Source organism: Heliconius melpomene, chromosome 5 (genome assembly GCF_056956725.1).
Source record: "Heliconius melpomene rosina isolate 202511_hmr_F chromosome 5, ASM5695672v1, whole genome shotgun sequence".
Classification (NCBI taxonomy): domain Eukaryota; kingdom Metazoa; phylum Arthropoda; class Insecta; order Lepidoptera; family Nymphalidae; genus Heliconius; species Heliconius melpomene.
In genome coordinates, this window is record NC_140393.1 from 6,202,802 (window position 1) to 6,227,740 (window position 24,939).

General features: G+C 33.0%; 1 protein-coding gene across 7 annotated transcripts in view; it reads left to right on the plus strand.

Annotated features, from left to right (window-relative positions):
• gus (splA/ryanodine receptor domain and SOCS box containing gustavus) overlaps positions 1-24,939 on the plus strand; it is a 61,157-nt gene that overhangs the window by 26,681 nt on the left and 9,537 nt on the right. For 2 of the 7 annotated variants that reach the window (XM_085185892.1, XM_085185893.1), the window contains exon 2: positions 8,352-8,396. The exons of 3 other annotated variants lie outside the window; for them this stretch is intronic. Coding sequence is in view for 1 of the 4 variants with exons in the window: in XM_085185894.1 (XP_085042020.1) it covers positions 17,126-17,172 (47 nt within the window). In the remaining 3 variants the exon portion in view is untranslated. Of the gene's footprint in view, positions 1-8,351; positions 8,397-9,397; positions 9,626-16,981; positions 17,173-24,939 lie in introns of those variants that run through there. 2 more of the 7 variants (XM_085185891.1, XM_085185894.1) reach the window with 2 other exon arrangements.

The window sequence follows — 24,939 nt, forward strand, 5'->3', positions numbered from 1 at the left end:
GAAAATTAAAAAAGAACACAAGAACATTACTCAACAAAATATTAAAATACCTCCCAGTGATATCATCTAAGGTTGTAGGAAAAAAAAACAAAAAATAATAATAATAATGAAGCAGCATCAGCGCTCGCAACGCGTAAGGCTGTAGGCGGTAGTTCGTTAGCGGCTTCCGCGTACGTCGGTCCGTCAGTCAGCAAGGCACACGCTGCCAAGGTTATGCGAACCTCTTTGTCTCTATTCTGGCCCAGAAATGTGTCAAGCGCGAGTCGGTAGCGCGTTGCTGGGATTCCCCAAATGCCGTACGCCAATACGGATTATTTGTATATTAATATGTTAAACTTTTTGCTGTAAAAGGTTAGAAATAGCCATATTAAATGTAGAGCATTTATGAAATAATATATTCTATAATTGTAATTCGAAGCATGTTATGCAATCTTCATTGAGATTAATGTCACGTATAATTTTTTATATTTATCAAAACATCGTTGTGATACAAAATAACTGAGTGTAAACACACTATTTATGCTGAGATATATTTTGTATAATTCTTTGTTTAGCTTCGCACTGTTACCGCACCTAATAGGGTAGGGAAAAGGAACCTGGGAATCTAGTTTTTCTACACTCCGTTCCACTTATGAACGGAAATGTCAGATTCCAACTTTCTGCCCAATTCTGGAGACATTATGTTTTGAATGGCGGAAAAGAAAATTTAAAGTGCTAAAAAAACGAGGAATATGTCACGGAACCCTGGAGCAGTAGACAAATGCTTTATTCACATGCAGCACGCATCCATTTTTTTTGTTATCTAAAATGCCAGCAGTGTATCACATTATTATTATGAGCATGAAGGTTTAGTGCTCTTAGTAACAATAGAGGCCGTCGAGGCGCAGGGTCACAAGGGTGTGACTGTTGTGGATTCAATCCCCAATCGGGGAAATGAATTATTATTTATTAATATTTTTATTTCTTTCGTCCGGCGTTGAGTTCCTCCACTCAACATGTAATGCCTCGAAAAACTCGGCGGAAAATGGGGAACGGAGCATCGAAACACTACCTTCCCTCTACCTACCACACTGTCTGCGGGAAACAGCGTGAAGCTGATTTTAACAATCGTGAATATCCACAATAATTTATTTTGCTAGCCAAATCGTACCTATATAAAAACTCTTCTAATAACATTTAATCCTTCAATCTAAATATGATAATATTAATGTTTGTCGTTTTTATGGTTTCCTGTAACAATTAATTGAGGCCACTAGCAGTAATATAACCTACATACAAGTTTAACTTGATTTGTTAAGTATACGTAATAAGCTTTGAACGATGGTAGTTTACGATACACACACCTACGAGTATATATTGCTTGCGATGAAAGAAAATTAGTTAAGAAATGGCATTTTATTTTATTTTACACCTTTCCATTTTAGATCTTATATAATTATCTCCCAAAATAGAGTTTTTTTAACTATTAAAAATGCTGTTAACACGTCTCGTATAAATAAATACACATAACGGTTTCTATTTGTATATTTTTAAAACTTTACGTCGTCAACGTTACGCCTCTGTAAATAGCACAAAGCGCGGTGTTGTATTCCGCCAATCAACGCGCATTGTCTCTAAAATTGTTCCGGAAAAGAAGAACAGAGTATTTTAACACTAGGTTCCCTCTGCCTATCTTGTTATATGTGCTATATATGTGAAGCCTTTTGGCTTGAAGAACTTTAAACATGTTAGTTATTTATATGGCGTATAATTTTGCAAAATACTCCATACATGTGAACTCTCTAAATACAATCAACTTTAATATATGCTAAACTCCTTTACTAACTCTAAACTATTTCCTTTATTGTTGTCGAAGCTGTTTATTCAATCGTCAATGAATTGAGTGTAGGTTTTGTCGTTGCCTCGTACCGTTCTCACCTGGCTATAGAATTAGAACTTCCAGTGCAACGTGAGCAACTAAAGTACAAGGATCGATTATGGAGTTAGCCCATTTATTCGTTTTAACTAATTTGCTTTGCTAAATCGTAGTTAAACTCTGTGAGTCTGTTAAATTGTTTGTAGGATGTACTGTAGTATATTTTATTAATTGCAAGAAAAACACCTTACTTTCGCTTTATATATTATAATTAATTATTGCTGTAGAAACAACATTTAAAAAGATTTTAAATATGACGAAGTTTTACAGCGCTAGCAATGTACGGTAGTAGGTTAGGCGTACGCTGCGCCCCCCTCGTGCGTTGAACCGCCAGTTATATTTAACTGCGACAACACGTGTGCGTCGAGACCACGACACAGTTGGAGAGCTATGGTTTAATATGGTATTACTATTTTAATATGCCATATTATGGCGAACTAATGATGTTTAACGTTGTTTCAAAACAAAACAAAACTTATGTATTCTTTTATAATACATTACTTTACAAAAAATGCTTTTAATAAGCATTATTTATTATTGTACTAGTGTTGCCAGAAGTCTCGATTTTTAACCCAAAAATGATTCATACACTATTTGACGTACTAGATTGATTATTTTGATTTTTTGTTCCGCTTTTAACTAAAGATTCCTTTTACCGGAATAAAATCTGGCAACGTTGTACTATACCCAATTTTTAGAAGTCTCTTTATCTAATACAGTTTGTACTTTGCAAATATTCTTTTACCTGATCCACAATGGCGTTCAACGAACCCCATGCGACGCCCACCCGTGTCATTGTAACCTTTGGCGAACACTTCTCTATTGTTGCTTCCTGAGCACGTTACTTACACGCTTCGTTTGCGCGACATCTATCTACCTGCTATAAATACTTGCTGAGAAGATTTTCTGAATGTTTTGTTTCAATATTTTTTATATGATTTTGTTAATATATGAATTATTAATATTTTTAAAATTTTAAATATCTATCTTAATCATTAAGTTTTTGGATTTAATTTTATAGATATTAAATTTGTTTTTAAATTTTCGACTTGCTCTTCGTTTTGATAGTTTGTTTATAATTATTTAACTTTGAAATAGATTTCAAACTATTTTAACCTTTCGTGGCGACTAGCATGAAGAATCCCAATATATTCCTTTAATGAATATTCTTCTTTTCATAAAAATATTATATTCGCTGTATTTATGAAAATATTATATGATATACTCTAAATGGTACAAACATAAATATTCTTCAAGCAATCACAAAATATATACCAGACAGGGCTCAGTTGGTGGTTGGTACTTTATTATGCTATTTAACACTTTTTTATTATTAATAATATTTGTAAATTCAACACGAACATACATTTTTCTTTAGCTTTATTCTATTAAAAGTACTTAAACATTTTATTGGTAAGTAAAACAGTTATGAATTGAGCATTTTGTAGTATAAGTTATAAACGATAAATATAGTTTTCGCTTATATTTGTGGCTGTTTGTGAAAGAATCTGAAGAGAAGTGTTACCTGTGTGTACGTACACTTAAAAAAAAACACTATTCCTTCTTTCATATTTTAATGAACAAGTATTTTAGTAACACAATAATTATTATTGTTATCGTTTCAATTAGTTTCGTTGAAAAATAAAACAATTGTTGCTTAAATTATTTATTGACGAGATAAATCAGTTTGTATTTTTTTTATTTAATATTTTTATATAAAATTTTCACGCTAGCCGTCTAAGTATTTCCTATACTGACCTTTCCGCACGCCTATACTGACTGACACTAGTTAAACAAAAGGCAGAATTGATTGCAATAATAAACAGAGTTCCAAAGCGATAAAGTAACTACCGCCATCGATTCTACGGCCAACGTCTCTGCACATTATCTACGAGTTACTTCCATTTTACAAGTTAGGGCCCAGTATCGAGGTTCGATATTATTACCAAACTAACTCGCTAGTTGTAAATATTTAGCTAATTATGTAGGTACATAGGCAACTTTGTAAATTTACTTGTGCCAGTTACCTATAAAATCTTTTAAGTTACTAAGATTATATTAAAATTAAATTAAATCAGCTGTATCCCGCATACAGCCTTCCCTAGGCAGATTCCCTAGTGTTAAAACACTCCGTTCTCCTACTAAGATTGTAAAGTTAATATACGTAGGTATATAATCATTAATGTCTGGTAATATTAAAGCAATGAAAATATACATTTATTGTATCGTAAACGAATCCACCAATTTCGATGTGAATTCGCGTGGTGCGAACCCGACGCAGCCGAGGGTATTGATCTGGTGCGCGCGCACGCTTTGCCGGCGTGTATACAGATGATCGTTGGTGCGTTTCGGCGGCATGCCACAAGAACTGTAGTGAACACTTGTTCGACGTCGAAGTGTCATCGACAGCTTAGGTTTTATGGTAATTATCGAAACATTCCACGGAGTATCTGGTAAAATAATGGTAAATCTTCCTTTATAATCTAACAACAAGAAGTCCGAAAATTGTTGACAATTTTAATTACAAAAATATGTTTTCAATCGTTTAATTTCTTATAAATAAAAACGAAATTGCTATATCTTATCCATAAATGTAATATTTTAGATTATAAAATATGTATATGGAAAGGAGGTATGGATAGTATGGGCACTGCTTATCGAAGCCCACCCACGTGATTAATCGCTCTGCGGAATCTTAGACCGACGCCGACCTAAAGTCCGTGCGCTCCTAGCCACTGAACATCGATTGATGGATTAACTATTCCTATCTATATTATTATTTCATAGTTTATATGTATAAAATAATAATATAGAGGCCGTCGTGGCCCAGGGGCACAGAGGTGTGATTGTAACGCGACGGTTGTAGGTTCGATCCCCACTCGAGGAAATGAAATATTCAATTAAATTAATGTATCTATTTCTCCATGCAAAGCCTTCAAAAAAACGTGGAAAGTGGAGAACGGAGTGTCTTAACACTAGGTTCCCTCTGCCTAACCTGCTGTGTGCGGGATACAGCTGATGTTTTATTTATACTTTACTAGCGACCCTCTTGCGGCTTCGCCCGCTTTAACTACTGGATTATTCATGTAATGTATGTTTGCAAAGCACTTAAGATAATGTGAAAATTAATTAAACCCTAATGCAACCCGCATTTTTGTAGTTTCAATAAGGATTTTCCAATTGTTTTACACAGCAAGGATTTTTTAGTAGGTACCGTAATTTTAAATCTGTGCTACTAATCTTTTCAAGTACTTATTAAAATATATTTAAATGACTATTTTTAGATAGTTAAATGACTATTTTTAAACGGAAGAAATTATAAACAAAAACCTACCTACTAATAACTACTACAAAAAATATGAAACCAAATATGTCGCGCTGAAATAATACATTCAACTCCAATTATCCAATACGTGCAAACGCATCTAACTAAATCTTCGTTGCTATAGAGGCAGCCGGGTTTTTTTTTTCGAGCTTGTGGTTAATGCTGAAGGGGGTATTCTGTCCCTGATGAAAAGCAAGCACGACGTGGCTGCCTGTGAGGAAAATTAAATAGAATGCATGGGCCGGGAATCGAACCCGGGCCGCCCGCGTGGCAGGCGAGCATTCTACCACTGAACCACCGATGCGTGTAAGGCAAGCGGGCACGGCGGACGCATGGCGAGTGGCGAGCCGTTTCGCAGCAAGGATTTTTTTGAAATTATAACAACTTCTAAAGTACTTATTAAAATGAAAAACAGTAAAAAACAGTTTTGGTCTACATTAAATGGCCAACGTAACTAATATACTTATTTATATGCTGAGAGTAAGGGATAAGTGAAACTTGAGTAACATACAGCTGATGTGTGAACGGCGGGATGTGTCAACAATTAAATGCGTTTTTCTGTAAAACTATTCGCAATTTCGAAATATTGTAAAAAGCTAATTTTATCTTCGTTTAACGTAGAAAATTAATAAAGTATTTTAAATGATAAGGATTAATACCATTATGGAAAAATATCCCTCACAATAAAAAATATATTGAAATTATTATTTTTAGATAGAAAAATGATCACTATACGTTATTCTTAAAAGATACGAATATGCTCTCGCGGACTTTTTTATAGATCTTATTAAGAGGAATAATACTCCAGTACATTTTTTTCATGTAGTACTTACCATTAGAGCAGCGCATGCGCGAAAGTGTCTCAACGGGTAGGACTTTATACACATTTATCGTATTTATGTTAATTTATATAAGAATGTACAAATAATAAACTATATATAAACCTTCTACGAAAAACACTCGACTTAATGGTGAAGACCGCATCAAAATCCGTTGGGTGGTTTAGAAGAAGAAGAGTTAGAAACAACTGACAGACACGAAAAGCGACTTTGTTTTATAAGATATAGAATATGTTAATTTTATCTTATTTGTTATTTTATTTACTTGTTTTACTTAAGAAACTACTGAGTTTAGATTGCTAGTTGGTACTATATTACGCAGTGTTTATTATCTTTTATCACATTGTAAACAATTTTAAATAATATTCAATACAAAATAGGTCCATTTATATATTGTATAGAATATAAACACTAATACTTTATAATGCACATATAATATGTAGGAAGATTTAGCTGAACATTTACTTAAATTGGTTAAATAAAAACAATAAAATTATAGGTACGTTTTAGATTAAATTAGATAAGCTAATTGCCACGCTTGCTACAATTTATATTTTTATACCTACTAAAAATAATTTAATATAATATTTAAATAACATTTTTACATCCTTAAGATTTACCTGCTACTTCAATATTAATACTTGTATAAGAAAAAAAGAAGGATTTCTTAACAATCTAACTAATAAACTCGATTAGGGCAATTTTATACAAATATATATATAATTTTATTGTTTTTATTAGTATTTTATAACACTTTATTATTACAACAAGAATTAATAGAAACGATACACTCATCACTTTCGTCAATATTATATTAATTTAAACATGCAGTATTTCATAGTAAAAACATAAACATAACTACAGAAGCGAAACGGCCGATTCATCTTTGTTAATTGATGTCACGACAATGACCGTGTTTGTTATGAACCTATCAGAGGCAATAAAGAACGTTGTGTCAGCGCACTACGCACGAGCGCTGATAGGCCGCGACGTGTGTTGTCATCAATAGCACTAAATTTGCACGTAATTTCCGTAATGTCTATAAAATTTTTTTAATGTCTTATTTTTTTATTACTGAACGCGTTAAGTTTCATTTTTTTTAGCTTCGCGCTTACGCATGTAGCAGAGTAGGCAGGAGTCTAGTGATAAGACACTCCGGTCCCCCACTTTTTGCCGAATTCTGCAGGCATTGCTAGTTGAGTAGTGAAACTCAACGCCAGAGCGAATAAATGAAAATATTAATTATTATTTCAATAAGTGGGAATCGAACCCACGACCCGTCGTGCTAACAGTCACACGCTTGTGCCCCTGTGGCACGACTGGCCTTAAGGTTCATGTTTGAATTATAAGAATAATATTTGTTAATTTTATTTATGTTGATTCTTACTCGCTTATTACTAACCTTGCCCAGCGCTGCCATCCACTTGTTAGTCATTCCGCAAGGTCTCTATTTAACGTTCGATTGTAAATTCATGGGTAAACACGGACCTTCTTGACGAATATTTCGTAAGGTTTCTCCGTAATTATTCGTAAAATTTTCGTAACACACAAGCTATACATAAAATTATAATATAATTTATTATCAACGTTGACTTTATAATATAAAGTCGCTGGGATTTTAAAGTCAAAAGATATTGATAAAAGTTACGAACTTGACCCGTTTGCGCAAAAACATATTAATTTAATACCAATTATGATGCAATTGATATATCTACGTCATATTTAGCTTTTTTGCAATGTTTTGATTTAGTTGGTGGTTGGTGGTGGTTCGTTATCGTGCCTAAGTTCATAATGTGTAAATTATTGTGAAATATTCATAGAACCGGTTTTGGATATCCTTGGATGTGTAGGAATATTTTTTTTCGGACTTTCGTTGGTTATTATTTTTGTTATTTATTTATATGTATATATTTTTTTATTTATGGCATATTCTCTCTATACTGTCGAGGTCGTCGTGGCATAGAGGCACAAGTGTGTGACTGTAACGCGATGGTTGTGAGTTCTATCCTCACTTGGGGGATTAATTATTATTTATTATTATTTTCATTTCAGCGCTCTGGTGGAACCAAGGCAAAAGCGTAATGTAGATTTCTGCCACTAAAAACGCAATGCTTTGAAAATTCGGCGGAACGTGGAGAATGGAGTTTCTTAACACTAGGTTCCCTCTGTATATCATGCTATATGCGCAATACAGTGTGAAGAAAAAAATTTTATTGTATAATTTATTTAATATGTAATTTACATGTAAATAATGATTTATTATGTGTTTCAGGTACTATTTATGAGTAACTGTATTCCTTAACAAGTGTAACAATTGGTAAGTCAGAGAAATATTAATTTAAACTTTCTAGATTTAAAATAAAAAAAAGATTATTAATATTTTAACTTTGACGACTGTTTTATTATCATAACTAAATATTTGACAAAATTTGAGTCATACACAAATTAGTTTAAAGCGATACTATTACAATTTAGCTTAAAAACTTACGAAAGGCAATCGTGCAAATATTACTTCGAGATTACCGCTTATCAGCTAAATAAATACCTTACGACAATAACAGAAAATTGGCAATAATAATATCGCATATATGAAATGCAGTTACGTAGAAGCAAACGATAACTCAGCACCTGCCTTAGAGCCAGTAAATAGCTGTCTTCCTTCATCACAAATGCAGGAGAAAAAATTAAGTATGTAAACTAACGGTGCAATCAACAATTTTCTCTAAGAAACTGTTCGTTCTACATATTGCACATGTTTCCATTAGGTACTTGCTGGTATTACCTCGGTATCTTCAACTCTTCACACATCGCCTACATTTTGCGAAGTAAAAGATCTCAGAATGGATGAACCCAGTGAAAGATCACTCTGCTTGCCTCATCTTGCTTAAGACTTTACAGTTCAATTTACCGATGTATTTATTATTATGTAATGTATATAGGGAGATTTTACATGTTTTAGGTACACCTAGCTAAATTAACTCAAAAATTCCACATGTTCCAGATTTATTTATGTCTTTCTGAGTGTGAATACGAATAGATACGAAATGCGAAACGAAATTGTTATTTTAAGATTATTATCTGAATAGGTGAAGCTTATTAGGATCAGAAAACTTACTTCGCGTTTTTTTCTTCTTCATATTGCATTAAACAACGTTAGCTTGTGTATAAATCTTTAAACATACTGCCATGAGTGTGATTACATTCTGTAAGTTAGTTAGTTCTAGCAATGCATCGTGCAAGGAAGTAAAGAGAGCACATTATCGCTGCGACAAATTCTAACGGGGCATGCTGCGTGGGGGAAATGGACCGAGACTGCGCACGCGCACCGCTATAATAGATCGTCCGCACCAGTTGGTTTCGGCGCGCTGCTGTGTTGGGGTGCACGTGCTCGCGTTCTGTGTTGCAACCGTATATTATATCATTTGTTTATATTGTAATCAGATGTTTAGAATTTTGGTTTGCTCTTGTGACGTTCCGTGATCGCCTTTTTGTCAAATCGTGTTATGGAAACAGTGTACGGAATAGCGTTGCGCTGGGCTATTTAAGGTACGTGGCTTCATAAACAACTAGTTTTTCTTTTCTTATTTTTCTTGTTGATCGTTTCAAGTTCGTATTAACATGTTGAAGATTATTGTAAATGATTGTTTGTATGCTAAAAATTAAGTGTTATTATTGCAAAATAAATTATTCTAAGTAAGCAGGAAAACAAACTGTAATCGACAACATTGACGTTAACCTTGAAGGATTTACACGGCATCCTAATGTCTCGACTCCAAAGGTCCCAATTGACATTGCTTTGAATTTCAACAAACACTAAGTGGGTACTTGGAAGTGTTTTTTTTTTAATTCTACATTTATAAACTCTTTTAAACTTTTTAAACTAAGTTTTTTTTAATACGTATTGCAGTTACTTCATCATTCGACACCTTTTATCTATATGACCTTTTAATGAAACAAGCAACAATCGTTATGAATCTTCGAATCCATAATAATCCATAAGCTATTATCATTTTCTTTTTATGACCCCGACTAGGTATCTTATAATTTTTTTTAATTTAATTGTATTCTCTTCATTTGTATTCTCAGTATGTAATAAAATATGATATATTTTGTTATTGTTAACAAATTAATTTTTATACTTCGACTTCGACGTTATTGACATTTCGAAGACACAAATTCTTTCCCGCGCCTCTCACTTGCGAGGCCTCGCGAGTGATTGCGAATACGTTTTTCATTGACGGTGAATTATACCTTATGTTTTTATTTATTAGGATCTAAAAAAAATCTTTTAAACATAGATAGGTAACTTTACATGTGAGTATTTAATTTTATGTAAAATGAGCCAATGTTTAAATGTAATTTTATAACCATACGTGAACCTTGACTCAGTAAATACCTGAAGGTATTGAAAGTGGAAATCCTTGGTATTATCGGGACTTACATGATTATTTAGTAAGAACTGCTGTTGCGATTGTGAAAAATCTTAAGGTTATTCGTATATAATTTATGACTCTGTTTAACTAATGTCCTGTTTATGTTAAAACTTTTAAAAAATATATTAATATTAAAGACTGTCGTGCCTTATCCACCAGTACAGTGTCTGTTTGTAAATAATTGTTTGATGGGTTTGATTCCTAGTCGAGGAAATATTTTTTTGTATGGAAAAATCACGTGGTCAATATGGTCACCTGATGGTAAATGATCACCGTCGCCCACCACCCCGTGTAACACTAGAGGAGCTACGTTGACGACTTTAAAATTAATTAATTATATTTTCTCGCTCTGGTCTCGATATTTGGGTGAAATGCGGGGAAAGGTATTTTAGGAAAAAAATATAATAAATTATATTTTCTTATATAAGTATATATCGCTTATAGAACTCGAATTACAATATTGATATTACTAGAAGTATTGAACTTTCTGATATGATAAACGGCAAGAAATTAGAGCACGTTTCCTCCGATAGGACACGAATGATAGATTTAATAAACGTTTAAAGTTGTGCATTCTTTAAGAAATTAATATGATAAATTAATTATTCATTTTTAGTAGTTTAAAAAAGTAGTAGTATTGATTTTAGTAGCGTTTCTATACTAAAATAAAAAAAATAATACACAATATAAAATATAACCTTCAGTTCTATTACTTTAAATATTTTTTAACAATTACATTCATTGCGTAAGTTCTCTGTAAATAATTATATATGTATGTTAATTACTTTACTTTTACTTATTTTATAAAATTTTACTTATTTTTCTTATTTATCTCACTTATTAATTTTACTTATTTTATTGTTAAAAAAATATAAAATAAATATTTAAGAAATGAAACAAAAGATATGTAAAAGTAACACACTGTAACTTAACATTTAAAACGTACGCGTAGTTACAAATACTCATCTTTTTTCAACCTACCTCACAATGGGTGTTTAATATTTAAAAATTTAAAAAAAAAATGGGTTTTTTTTTAAATTTTTTGTTGGTGATTTTGTTCTATTTTTGTGTTTGTTAAAAATATTTTCATCTTTGGATACTTTTTATGTTTTCTATAACTTAATGTACTTAGGAATGTGCAGTGGTCACACAAGCCAAATCGGGCTTAGGACCGCGAAGAATAATTAATTTTAATGTACCTTTTATAAATAAATAAATAAAAATAAAATAAAATAAATATGTATGCTCCAAATTTATATGTAGCGAATTTCCATTTTATTTGGTATTCGTTTATTTCAAAGCTCAAATATTTTATCCATCTTCCATTAGTTTAATAGTATCCCATAAGAGTCTACTTAAATAGATTTTTGTAAATAATCTAGTAGGTCCTTGTATTACGAAAACGTAACAAATTTAAATTGAAGTTTTATTTTTGAATAAATATTTAATGTCCTTATTTCATCAAGGTTGCTATGCAAATTAAACTTTAAACCAGTCTCTAAATAAATATAAAGAATAGAATAAAAACTATTATATACACTAGAAGAAACTATTAAAGTAAATAACTCATAATTAAATATCAAATTATGAAATAAGGAAGCGCACAACTGCGAGTCGAGTTTATTTTAAAGTACCTGTGTACTGAAATATGTTTTTTTTTTTTTTCAGAATTTAATCTATATTATCTAAACTAACTGTTATTATTACTAACTTTTTTAATTAATATTGTTTAAGTTCCTTTAAGGAAAATTGGTTGGTTATTTTAGATCAAAAGCCTACATGTTGCTCCATAACTTCGTTTATTGGTCAGTGATAGATTTCATAAAAAGTGGTTCAGATAGTCCTGAGATTAGGCCGGACAAACAGAAAAACAGACAGACAAAATTTTAAAAAATATATGTTTGTCTTTTAGTATAAGTTAAAGAACTATACAAGCTTAAAAAAACAGGGTTATTTTGCACTTGGTTTATTTTTGTCACAGACAGACTTTTTATGTTTATGTATAGATAAACCGTGCTCTTATAGCAACGAAACCCTTATAATCAATTTGTTGTCTATCCCTCTATTTGTCCATCTGTCAAGACCATTTTACTCAAGTTCACGTGGAGGTGTCGGGCCGAAATAAATATCACATGTATACAGGCCCAGTCCCTTATAGTTCTAGATATAGATATCTAGATAGATATCTTATTCAAGATATGATGAGATATACTTCCCCCGGATCTAGAAGCATAATATGTTGTCAGAAATGAGATTAGGATAAATTTTATTTAATAAATAAAAAATTATATTATTTAATTAGGTTAATATATTATGAATTCTTGGATGCCACATTGTATCTTTTACTTCTCTTTATAAATGAGGATGTTTATTGTTTATAGATATAATTGTTATATTTCTTTAGCGTTTATTTTAAATTATTGCTGTAGTTTGTTTGAAGGTAAAAGTATTGCATGTCTAGGAAAAGGAAATACAGATTTTGTAATTTTCTACTACCGATTATTTATCATCATCTTCAATGTTAATTTGTTGAAAATATATTCAAGGAAAGTACCTGCCTATATATATTGTAGATAAGTCAGTCTGTTTAAACAAATCAGCTTAACGCTAATATCCAGGGTAAGCAGAGGGGGTCTGGCGTTAATCAATCCCCCATATCCCCCACCCCCATTTTCCATTCCCAATTTTCCGCCGAATTCTGGAGGCATTGCTTGTTCAGTAGCAAAACTCAAACCGGGTTTTGAGATAAATGGAAATTTCAATACATATTTAATCTCTCCGATTGGGAATCGAACCCACAATCAGTCTCGTTTACAGTCCCACACTTGTGCCCCTGCGCCACGACTGGCATCAATGTTTAAGAGAGTAATATAAACATGAACATCCTTGAATGAACACTTAATAGAAATGTTTTATTTATACAACGAATTCATATACTTTGAACATGGAGTGCATCGCTCAAACTCTTACAAGTAATTTTGGGCCAGGAACATTGTTAGATGTGACCTATTTTTTTTTAAAGAGTAGACAGAGAGAATCTAGTGTTAAATATCTCTCTCTCTCATCTTCTCTACCTTCCGCCGAATGTTCGAGGCATTACGTGTTGACTGGCCCTGATCTGGTCCAATGATATCTACCATTAAATCACGTTTCTATTAAATGACTGCATAACAAACATCACGTGTGATGCAGAGAAAACTAAATATTGTTCGTGCTAATTTGTAAACATTTATAGCAAAATACAGACAGAGAGAGAGAGAGATCAGAATAATATAAATACAATTCAGAGATAAAATAAAGGCATTGGTTTTGAATGCTCGAACAAATATTACTTCGTTAGTGCGTGGAATACGGTAACTCGTCGACTTGGCTCCTCTTTGCCAATCAATGAGGAAATAAACAATAGGCGAACTTTACTTATGTACTGTATTTAGTTCATTTAACACGATAACACTGAATGGAGAGACACTTTTAGTTATTTTAGTTATAATTGAACAAATTTTATTTAATTTTGTATATAATGTTTCATTTAAATTTTTGTACCTATATATTTTTTTTATCATTGAGAGTTATTACCAACTGTGAAAACCTGGCGATTACACTCACAAGCGACCTACTTTGTTTCAGTTTATTTATTACTTTGTTAATAAATAAGTATGTTGATAAAAATATTTGTGTATATCTTTGTATCTTTAAGAGAATCTTATTATAAAAATGCATTTAGTAGACACGGCTAATAAAGCCATTCGTGGCGCAGAGGGACAAGTGTGCAATTGTAAACGCGAATGATTGTGGGTTCGACTCCCACTCGAGGAAATGAAATATTCAATATTTTCATTTCCTCGTTGTGATAAGGAGGCAATGCCGAGACATTGAGTTTCGTCACTTAGCACGCAATGTCTCCAGAATTCGATGGAAAGTGAGGAACGAAAGTGTCTTAAGGGGAACGGAGTGTCCTGACACTAGGTTCCCTCTGCCGACATTGCTATATATGGGATACAGCGTGAAGCTTAAAAAAGGCAATTTGAATAATACTTGTCTTCAGTAAATGAAATTTAATAATATTTAATGTGCTTGTTTTATATACGATAAACGATTACAGTTACACAAATTACAGCATTTAACTATTAATTATTAATATTAGGAACAACTTTTAATTATTAAACGGTTTTATTTTATAAGTTAATGTCAGTTTTTGGATTTTTCGGCAGCCTTGTGCCATAAGTAAGATACGCCGCCAGTTCCTCTTCCTTGTTTAGCGTTTAAAAACTGAGTAGCGGATTTTTCGTTATCTCGGTGGTTCCATTCTGTGACGTTATGCCCTCATGTCTTACTACTACAATGTCTTTTGTCTAATTGCACATTACCTTTTTTATTTTTTTATTAGTTATTACAATTAGGCCTATATCTACATATAATAGTGTTTTATCTTGACACATTATGTTTAGCTTTATTGTAAAATTTAAAATTAAATAAGGTTGTTCAGTCAATTGGAATGGAAATTCAAATATCTTTCTTTTCTATTTTCTTTCAAGTCGACGTTACCCCATATGACTCTTTCACAAGTACAAACTATTTCGTTTATTAGAAATAAGGGAAATGTGTTTATTAATTTTCTAATAAAAGTTTTAATTAATTGTTCCTTAGTCCAATTGACCTTGAACAATTACAAAGTTTGGAAAAAGTTTAAGACTTATATTTAGCAGGTAGATTTCCCCAAAAAGTTTCTTTAGTATTTATCTCCCAAAAAATACATCCATTCGTGATATATGGTAGACTAATCTAATATAAAATATTACTACATTTTGATATAATTATACAAAAATTAATAAAAATATGAACATTACTTCACTATATTAATTTAATACCAACAAATACCAGTAAATCTCCACAGCGTAATTAATATTAATTTAATTTGAACTGATTTATATTGCGGCTTCCCCAGCATATTGTATCAAAGAAACGACGAGCCCCGAAAATTTATGTGCCTTTTTTATCTAAAAGGAATTTTGCAACCATGGTCGGGCTTTCATATCGCTGAAAAGCGCAATTTTCCCCATTCTATGTTCGCCTAGTGAAATCGTTATCGTTATAGGTAGGTAGGTACGTTGCGGCTGTGCCCATTTCCTAATAGCAGCATCGCGTGTATTTAGGTATTTTTTTTTTATTATTTGGGATCCATCTGAAATCTCCTTTTGATTGGTTGTTAACATCAAAAGAACTATGTTTAGGTGTTTCATGTTAATCAGCTTAGTCGCTATAAATATTCTTTCCTGTTGTATGGAAAGGAATGAAAGTGATCTAACTCAAATATTTGCAATTTGTTTAAAATCACAGGTTAGAATAGATTTTAAGGAATAGGATGTCCATGTCATAATTTTCGTTAAAGTATTTTACCATATCGAAAAGTTCATTACCGAAAAGAATCGAACTCAACGAAGGCTAATAATTCTTCTAGCGATTTTTTTAGCATACGGTTTATTTTTCTTAAAATGTCTTAGACGATACCTATTTTTTTTTACATTATTGTTTTACGATCAAAGCAGCAACATTTTGTCGAACTTTATTACAAGTATACCAAATTAAACATTAAAATTTAAATATAAAATTATACAGGAAAAGGTCTAAGTCTAAATTAATTTTGTTTATTAAGTAGGCTATAATTTAAAACAAATCTGCTTGTTTATAATCTTACATTCAATAACCATGAATCAAAGACCGTTCTATAGAATACAATAAAATATTTAGAAAGAAATGGCGAATGGAACAACAATGATATTTCGGTGGAGGAAAAAACAAGAGGGTCGTTTAGAGATCTGACGGGAATTCTCATCGCGTCCTGTTTTGTACTCTCCGAGTAGTAGAAAGTACACGGAAATGTTGAAACATACCCAAGCTATTGTGTTTGTCGGCACTGTATCAATTTTATATATTTTTACTAGTATCCATAAAGTTACTTAATTAAGATGTAGTGGTAATGTACAAAAAAAAAAAAAACTAACAACTCAATGTAAATGAGTGCTGAATTGATTAAATTTTTATATAAATAATATTTTTTTTTCCTACAACCGGCAGATATATTACTTTTCTAGGAACCAAAACTTAATAGGTAAACCTACTTTATACAAAAAAAATAGATTCCATGAATAGATATTTAGGTACCTGCCGTTTATTTTTCACCTTGATATTTATTATCTACTATAATTTAAATAACACTAAAAACACAGGAATTTAACAATATTTTGTACTTCTGCAGACCTTCGTACTACGTTTCTATTCAATACAGATATATTATACAAAAGTAGCACAGTATAACACTATAAAGAAGTTCAAAATTAAATTTCAACGAAAGAGAACCCCTCCATGTCGGACACTGGCGCTGGCGCGGGCGCGCGGGTCTGCGTACCTGCTCGTGCACCTCCGCTCCACCTCGAGGAGACAGCGACTCGAGCAGGTAGCTCGCGCTTCGCCGTCTGACGCTCAGTGCGCGCGTTCTCTCGCCGCCGGTGGTAGTGTCCGAGTTGCGCGGGCGCACGCGCGACGCCGCGAGCATGCTGTCCATGCCCACCTGTTGAAGTGTCATCCTAGTGGCGTTGTGATACAAACAATCGATATGTCCTGCGAGAGGCGAACGAAGGCCGCCCGATTCCTCGACCTGCGGTGAGTTTGCCGCATCACGTTTCCTGTCGACGACGGAGCGATCCTTTGTTGGATCCTCGCTAAGAATGACATGTGTCCGTCTCTTTTTAACGCGTTTACCTGTCGTGCGCCGCTAAAAGTGCGTGTGTCGTGTTTGCCATAATATTATTCTTATAAGACTACGAGTACAATTGATATTCGTTCAGTGATCATTTTTATCCGCGGAAACACTTCAGGAAATGACTATTAGTGCTATTATTCCTTCCAAGGATTTCACAAGTTGCTTTGTAATGAGGTTCCAGTTGGTAATGTTAGCGTTTAAAGTATAAAACGATTAACTTCAACCTTGACAGAAAAACTTACGAAACCAGCATCCTAAACGCATGGATTCTTTATAAAAAATAAGCGGCCATGATTTTCTTCAACCTAAAATAAAATTTATGGATTTATACTATTATCATAAAACTTGCCATCATCATTTAGACTAAAATTGTGAAAAGTACTCTTTGGATATTGATAATACATAACTGATAGTTGTCAATTTGTGTAACTTAGTTAGAAAAACAATGATTTTTCTTTTAAAATGCAGTTGGCAATAATGGCTCAGACACAACACAGATGTAGGGCGCTCCCCGCCTCTCCTTTCGGCCTTGAAAGGCTCTTGACCAGGCCAGCGTCGTCGATATTGTATTTATTGCAACCTCCACGATCCGCTCTGGCGAGGTTATTGACGCCTCAACACACGACAATTCGTTTTCATGGGAACGTATAACAACCACTGCCACCACCCGACCGCTAATGTTCGCATTCTCCTTGAAACGTTCATTCTCACGTCGATCCTATTTAAATCTGCAACTACAATACCTATTACGTCACTTGTATGTTAACTTCCGCCTTTGGAGTTTCTTATTTGATTATGTGAGTCACGATACAATATGCATGTTACCACCAAACTTGTTTGAGATTTCTTTAAAGAAAAAACAATAAGTGGAATGTCCTAAAACCGATAAAAATATATATTTTCAACTTGCTTTTAAATAATTTTACGTCTACCCGCATATTGTAGTAGTTCTCATACTCAAGAAATATCTATAAATATACTCGTCAGACAACTACTGGCGTAGGATCGATGCCCAGCAAGCCCTAGGTGAAGGCCGATTGTTTTAGTTCTTCGCCCTTTAAATGAAAACAACATCTCATTGAACACTACACTTACAACGCAGTACTTTAGTGGGCAATCGTATTTTTATAACAAAAATACACTCCAGTCGAGAACCTACTTTTATACAAGCCAGCCAGTTTCAAAATAGATTTAATATTTAGTATGGAAATTGTAAATTTTAAATAGAATTATTGATTATTTTGCTCGACCTACTATCAGATAAGTTCTGAACGTAGCTACCATATGGCGACAGATCGACACTTCAAAGCGAATGAGGTCGGCATATGTTGCCGCTTTCACTCCCTACATCACAATCACTGTTACATACATAAACATAATATAGGCGTATTTCCGAATAACAATATTTATCAGGTTTTATTTTTATTCTTAAATATATAAAAAGGTGTAGATAGACTGTACTTACCGAAAACTTTTAAATTAAAAAAAAAATTGAATTAGCATAAGAAAAATATTGATTAAGCTAATTAAAATGATTTAAAGAGTTGCCCATGCATCCACACGCGCCTGCCTAGACGAGGGTAGTTTTACCCGACGGCAGCTGGTAACCCCGGGAGTGAGTCACGTCCTCTATCTGTGCCCCACTGTGGGCCGGGGTGCGTGTCAATGACCCCACTCGCAGCCCCACGGTACATATTATAGGCCACACGTTTATCCTTTGCCCTTTGTTGCTCTCCCATTATTTATAGGGTTTTGCTCGTAACGTACAGCCCTGTGCATTTCTCATTTGCACCCACCCATATTATCAAATTTATTAATTTTATACGGTCCAGTGGGTTTTGGTGTTGTTGAAATCATTGATCGTCGATTCTCAATCATATTAAAATCAGTCGAGTATAGGTTTAATTACTTATGAACACTCGTTTTGTATTAGTATGAACTATGACGTCATAATATCATATAGCCATTTGAAATAATCTAATGTTTATAATATAATAATAATAACATATATATTACTATATTATAATATGGAGGACTTACAAAAGTCTCGTCGCTCGCCACTATAGTAGGTACCGGTTTCCAGTTCCATCTGCAACGGCGGACGAACCTCCTACATAAAAACAAACGAAACAATCGATGGTGTTCTTTTGTTTTCTTTATGCGGTTTTCTGAAGCTAACAATCTTTTGCTTTGTTGCTCTTGATTTCAATGTATAGAAATGAAATTGGAGAATAACTAAATAATAATATATTTATAGTAAATAATTATTTTTATATGATTTTTATGGTTGGAACAATTTTTTCTTCCTTTGAATATATTAGTGGACCTATTTATTTTTAATCTAAGCCCTAATCGTATTTCTTGGTGCTTGCTATCCATCTCTGCAATCTGACGCCGTTATTAAATATTATGCTGAGCTGTTTAAAAAGATTGCTCCAATGCTCCCATGAATCGTTTTAAATAAGAGAAGGATTACTTTTAAAATATATATGTATACAGTTAAACAGGCTAAGGTAAACGCAGTGGTTGAAGGTTCGATCCCCTTTAAGCAATGTTTTTATTTTCATGCGTTATGTTTCCTCACAGAACTCGCAATTCCTCCAATTCAGGGAAAAAGCAGTGTCTTGGTTCTCCAGGTTCCCTCAGCCTACTCTGATAAAATGTATTTTAGAATGATTACCACTTTTTATCACAAGTGTTGAAACTTTTTCTAAGTTAATTCGATTTGCTATTACAATTTTTTACGTATAAAATCTTCCTAATGGTTTGCATTATGAGCTGGTAGGAATGATTCAGGAAAATAAATTATTCAAATCTGTGCCCCCTCGTTGCCTCCTTACTTAGAGGAGTCTAGAAGTATAAATTTCACTAAAGAATGTGTTATTATTATATTGTAAGCAATAAATACGTGTCAAAGCTAAGAATATGTATAAGGATATAATTGTATTAAACAAAAACTAATGTATGGTATTTATTAGTTTGTCAAAACATTAACAAAAACGTTAATATTGCGATAGTAGTGTAGTACCTAAATACATATGAAATTATATTACTAATTAATATAAAGGAAAAAAAATAACAACTTCCTTACCAATTTTTCCAAAATTATAAAAAATAATTCTGCTTGCGAAAGTTTACAAAGCTTCTCTATTGATATTTTTTGGAAAATGTGAATGAAAATATTTCAAACATTAAAGCTTCTGACTATCGAACCCGTAACAACCACCATAGAGTCAAGATAATAAATTAAAAAATGAAATGATTAAGAAGTAAAATATGCAATATACACAAATATGGTTTCTACTTTCTTTCAAATATACAATATGTCTAAAAATAAACTTGTATCTGTGGACACAAGTTGACTTTGCGGGAGGTAACTATCGCTTATTTCTTCTTTTATTTTTTTGTAATTTCCAGATGTTTCGCGTAGGATTTTTAAAAATGAATTATTTTCGACTGAACCATTTATTCCTCATTAGATATACATTACGGAGTTCTACGTCGAATAATATCGGTATTTCATTTGTAGAGATGAGATCGTTCAACACTGCCGAGGCATTTTAAGGTGGAGGGTGCGCTTATCTCTCACGGCGGGGTGAGGGCGGGTCTCACACTTTGTTCTTGCCCCCCCTTGCGTGCCACATCTTACTACCACTTTGGAAATTGGCCGACTTTGTCTTTATGCTCTTCTTCTTCGTATAATTCGTATATTTTCTATCCATCACTATATTTAACCGGCGAAATAATTACCGATATAACATGAAAAATTATGTATATAATGTTTGTGCCTTTTATATTATAATACAAACATAAAAGCATCAACAAGTTAACATTAAATCACAAGCATGGGACTGTAAACATTCTATAGAGGTTGTGACTTAGATTCCCACTTGGGGTAAGAAGGTAAAGCGCGACTTGGAGTTCCAAACTTCAACACGCAATGCCTCTAGAATTCGGCGGAAAGTGGTGGACGAAATTATATTAACACTACGTTCCGAGGTTCCCTCTGCCAACCCCGCTATGTGTACGGGATTGCGGGATTGCAGCGTGAAAAACAATCCAATCACGTTGCATAGGTAAGTGATGCGCGATGTGTGTATACGTGGGCATTAATGGGTAATACTGTGCACCAAGTCCCAAAGCCCACACAGTTCCATGGTACGAAGGTTATGCTTAAATTGTTTTCGCCTTCATCACGTTGTTAAATCCTATTGTGTGCCAATGTTCAGCTGAACATTCAATGACCTAGTTTTTAGTCTATTGTCAAACTTTTATTTCCTCGTTTAGACTTTCCTTTTTTCGTCACTAAATTTTAATGAAAAAAATATTTGCTAGCTGTTTCTAAGTAAGCAATTGTTGATTATTTTATTTGTCTTTGCCAAAATGTGTACAGATAGATATAAATGGTCATAATGCAGTGTTTTGCTTGGATTAACGCAAAAGATATTCCTATACACAATCGTTGAAGAGACGTTCAGTGGGAGTATTTATTTATGTAAGTCTTGCGAATCTTTGTTCCGGTCGGTGCGTGAAGAAAAATAGCTGATAGATCCTCAAATAAAAAGCAAAACGGAATTTTCAGTCACTGCGTTTTACTTGTGTCTAATGCGAGATATTTTTACATATGTGCATATGCATATAAATTAATTATATTTAATTAGCAGAGTATAATTAATTTGGTATTTAGGTTTTACCCTCACAACAACATTATGTAGGCCTGATGCAGGCGTGGCGGCGAAAGCAGAGCTCCCTTGACACGCTACGGCGCGCGCGCATTGCAGTCAAGGCCCCCCGGCTACCGGCGCGGCCGCGTGCGCCCTAATCAACTAACAGTATCACCATACATTATTAATATAAACATTGGCCATTACTCATGTTCATATTGATTAATACCATTAATATACATCTTTCATATCGTTGAGGCCCTTTTGGTGCAGGGGCAATAAGAGTAAGTTCGATTCCCGTTCGGAGGAAGGGATTATTATTTGTTTATTTCATTTCTTCGTTCTAGTACCAAGATAAAAGCGTAGCATTGAGTTCCGCGGGAATGGAGTGTCTTAACACTACGTTCTACCCGCCTATACTGTTTTGTGCGGAATACAGAGTGAAGCTAAAAGAACATTGATAGTAATGATAAACACACCTCTGTCGATTCACTGGTGCGGCTTGAACGTTAATTACTATGTTTTTTTTATTAGTTTACCTTATTTGTCTGCCTTTGTTGCGTTATACACATTGTACCCGACTACTTCCTTGCTAGATAGTTGACAGTTAGGTGTTATGCGTCTACAATGAATAAAATACTTGTTATTTCAAACTAAATACTTCTATTTTAACTCGGTAATATTTTTCTGGAAACTAGTGCAAATAATAGGCTTTGTAAAAAGGATTATGTTCTTTAAAAAACATTATATATAAAGTTTTAGGGAAAACAAATAAAGATTTTATTCCGAATAAAATCTCATAATAACCCTCTACGTAAAGGTCAAATGAATAAGAAGCAAGATTTATTTTCAGTTAATAACAAGTGAAGAATTTAAGTATTCGACGATTTCCATTGCGTTATATCAATTAAAATATATTCCATAATTCCTAAAACATCAACAACATAGAAATATTGAAAAACTTTACTGCTCGACCTAAAGGTAAAAATTAAACCTAATGTAGTAGGATTTTGATAAAAACGTTACCGTCGAATATAAATTTTTAAATTATGTTTGAATAAAACTACTTTAATTACTTTAAGTTTTTTGGAGAATAAAACTTCCTGAATAACCAGTTTTTTTCTTTAAAAGGTATTGACTATTGACCACAAAGTACATTGACACCTATTCATTATCTCCGCCGCACACACAAGCGATAAAAGCATTAGACTTCTCCGACTGGAGAATGTTTGATCAACGGATACTGATTCTTTAAGGCTTATATTACTTACACCAACCAGTGGACTATGGACTATCAGTGGTCTGCAGCAGCTAAAATATGGTCCGTATGATTTTAAATTTTGGGGGTGGTGAGCGCGGGTGGAAGAAGTTACCGGATTGGTGAAGACGATACAACGTCTTCATGGGTCTGCTTGGGTTTTTCTTCAGACAAATATAAATCATTTTGACATTTAAATTTACTAAAATACTTTAAAATACGATCATTCATGGATTTTTAATATTTACTCATAAATGCATACACTCAATAATAAAAAATTACAAAATTTCTTCTTAAAATATGATTATTTGTTTTCATGTAAGATTATTACACTTCATTTTTTTATTATAATTAGTTACATTGGACCCTGCTAACAAGAATTCTATTAAAATAGTCCTTAAGTAGTTCCTTAAGATTGGGAACCCCCGTTTTAAAGGCACCTAATTCTATACTACTTCAAGTAACATATCTTTTTTTTAAACATCATTTGAATAAACCTTAGTTGACGCATCCTTGACATGTACCTACGACGACAGCCATGCGCACGCGCACGCGCACGCGTCACTGCCGCGTTATGCAACCACCCGTATAATAGGTAATATTTCTTATATCATCTTATCATATATATTATATATATATGCTAGTGAATAGCTAATAATATTAAATGATATATTTTGATTTGACAAAGCAATATGTGTAATTTATATGGATTTTGCTGGATAGGTATTAAAATGATCCAAGAATTTCCGTCCGTATATTTTAGATTAATAACTATGATTAGGTGAACAGAAAGTGGGGAACGGAGTGTCTTAACACTAGGTTCCCTCTGCCTACCCTGCTGTGTGCGGGTTACAGCGTGAAGCTGATTCATTAGGTGAACTCGAATCTTATGTTTTACGGGGTGTTATACTATAAATATTTTATTTATTTATTTTATTTTAATACTGTATTACATTTTATTATAAAACTATATATAAATAGATAATTTAATTTAATTATTGTCTTATTAATTATATTGATTATATTAGTAATGTCTTAAAAATGTTAATTGTTAATTTTATATTTTGAATGTTTAATAAGAAAAGTGGCTTGCGAAAATTCAGGCGACAAGTGGTCGTTCAGGGCCAGGGAAACTGCTAAGTAGATTTTTCCTTGACACAAGGCCTGTTGCAACGCGGCAACGGACACAAGGTTGTGGCGACACGCCCTAGCGATTATTTAATTGTTATTTAAACAAGAGATAGTGCATCGGCTAATTTCATTTGAAAAATCAATAAGTTCTCGACCGCGTCATATATCGACGGCGTAGAGTGTGAACCTTCTAACAGCCAATTAAGATAATTATCTATAGATATAACAAACGTCATTAAAATGAGTATTCATGTATTATCAGAAGGTTTTTATAATTTTGAAAATTGTTTTATTATGCAACAAAATAAAGGACCATTTCATATTGTTTTTACACTTTTGAAAGGAATAAAATATACAAACATTACGAAAAAGGTTTACACTCTAAGCCGGTCAATCGTTATATCAGTAAGTAAGTAGGTATATTTAAATGTTAAGATTTACGTGAAACAAATTTATTAAACATTTTTTTTAAATTTAAAGTTCGCCGATAAGTTGTCGAGGGCGTATAAGCCGTTTAATAATAAATATTTGAAGCTCGATAGCTTATCAACTTGAAGATAATACTGGCAAAGTTTCGAATGCAAATTTTAATAACGAACTCACGGGGTGATGGG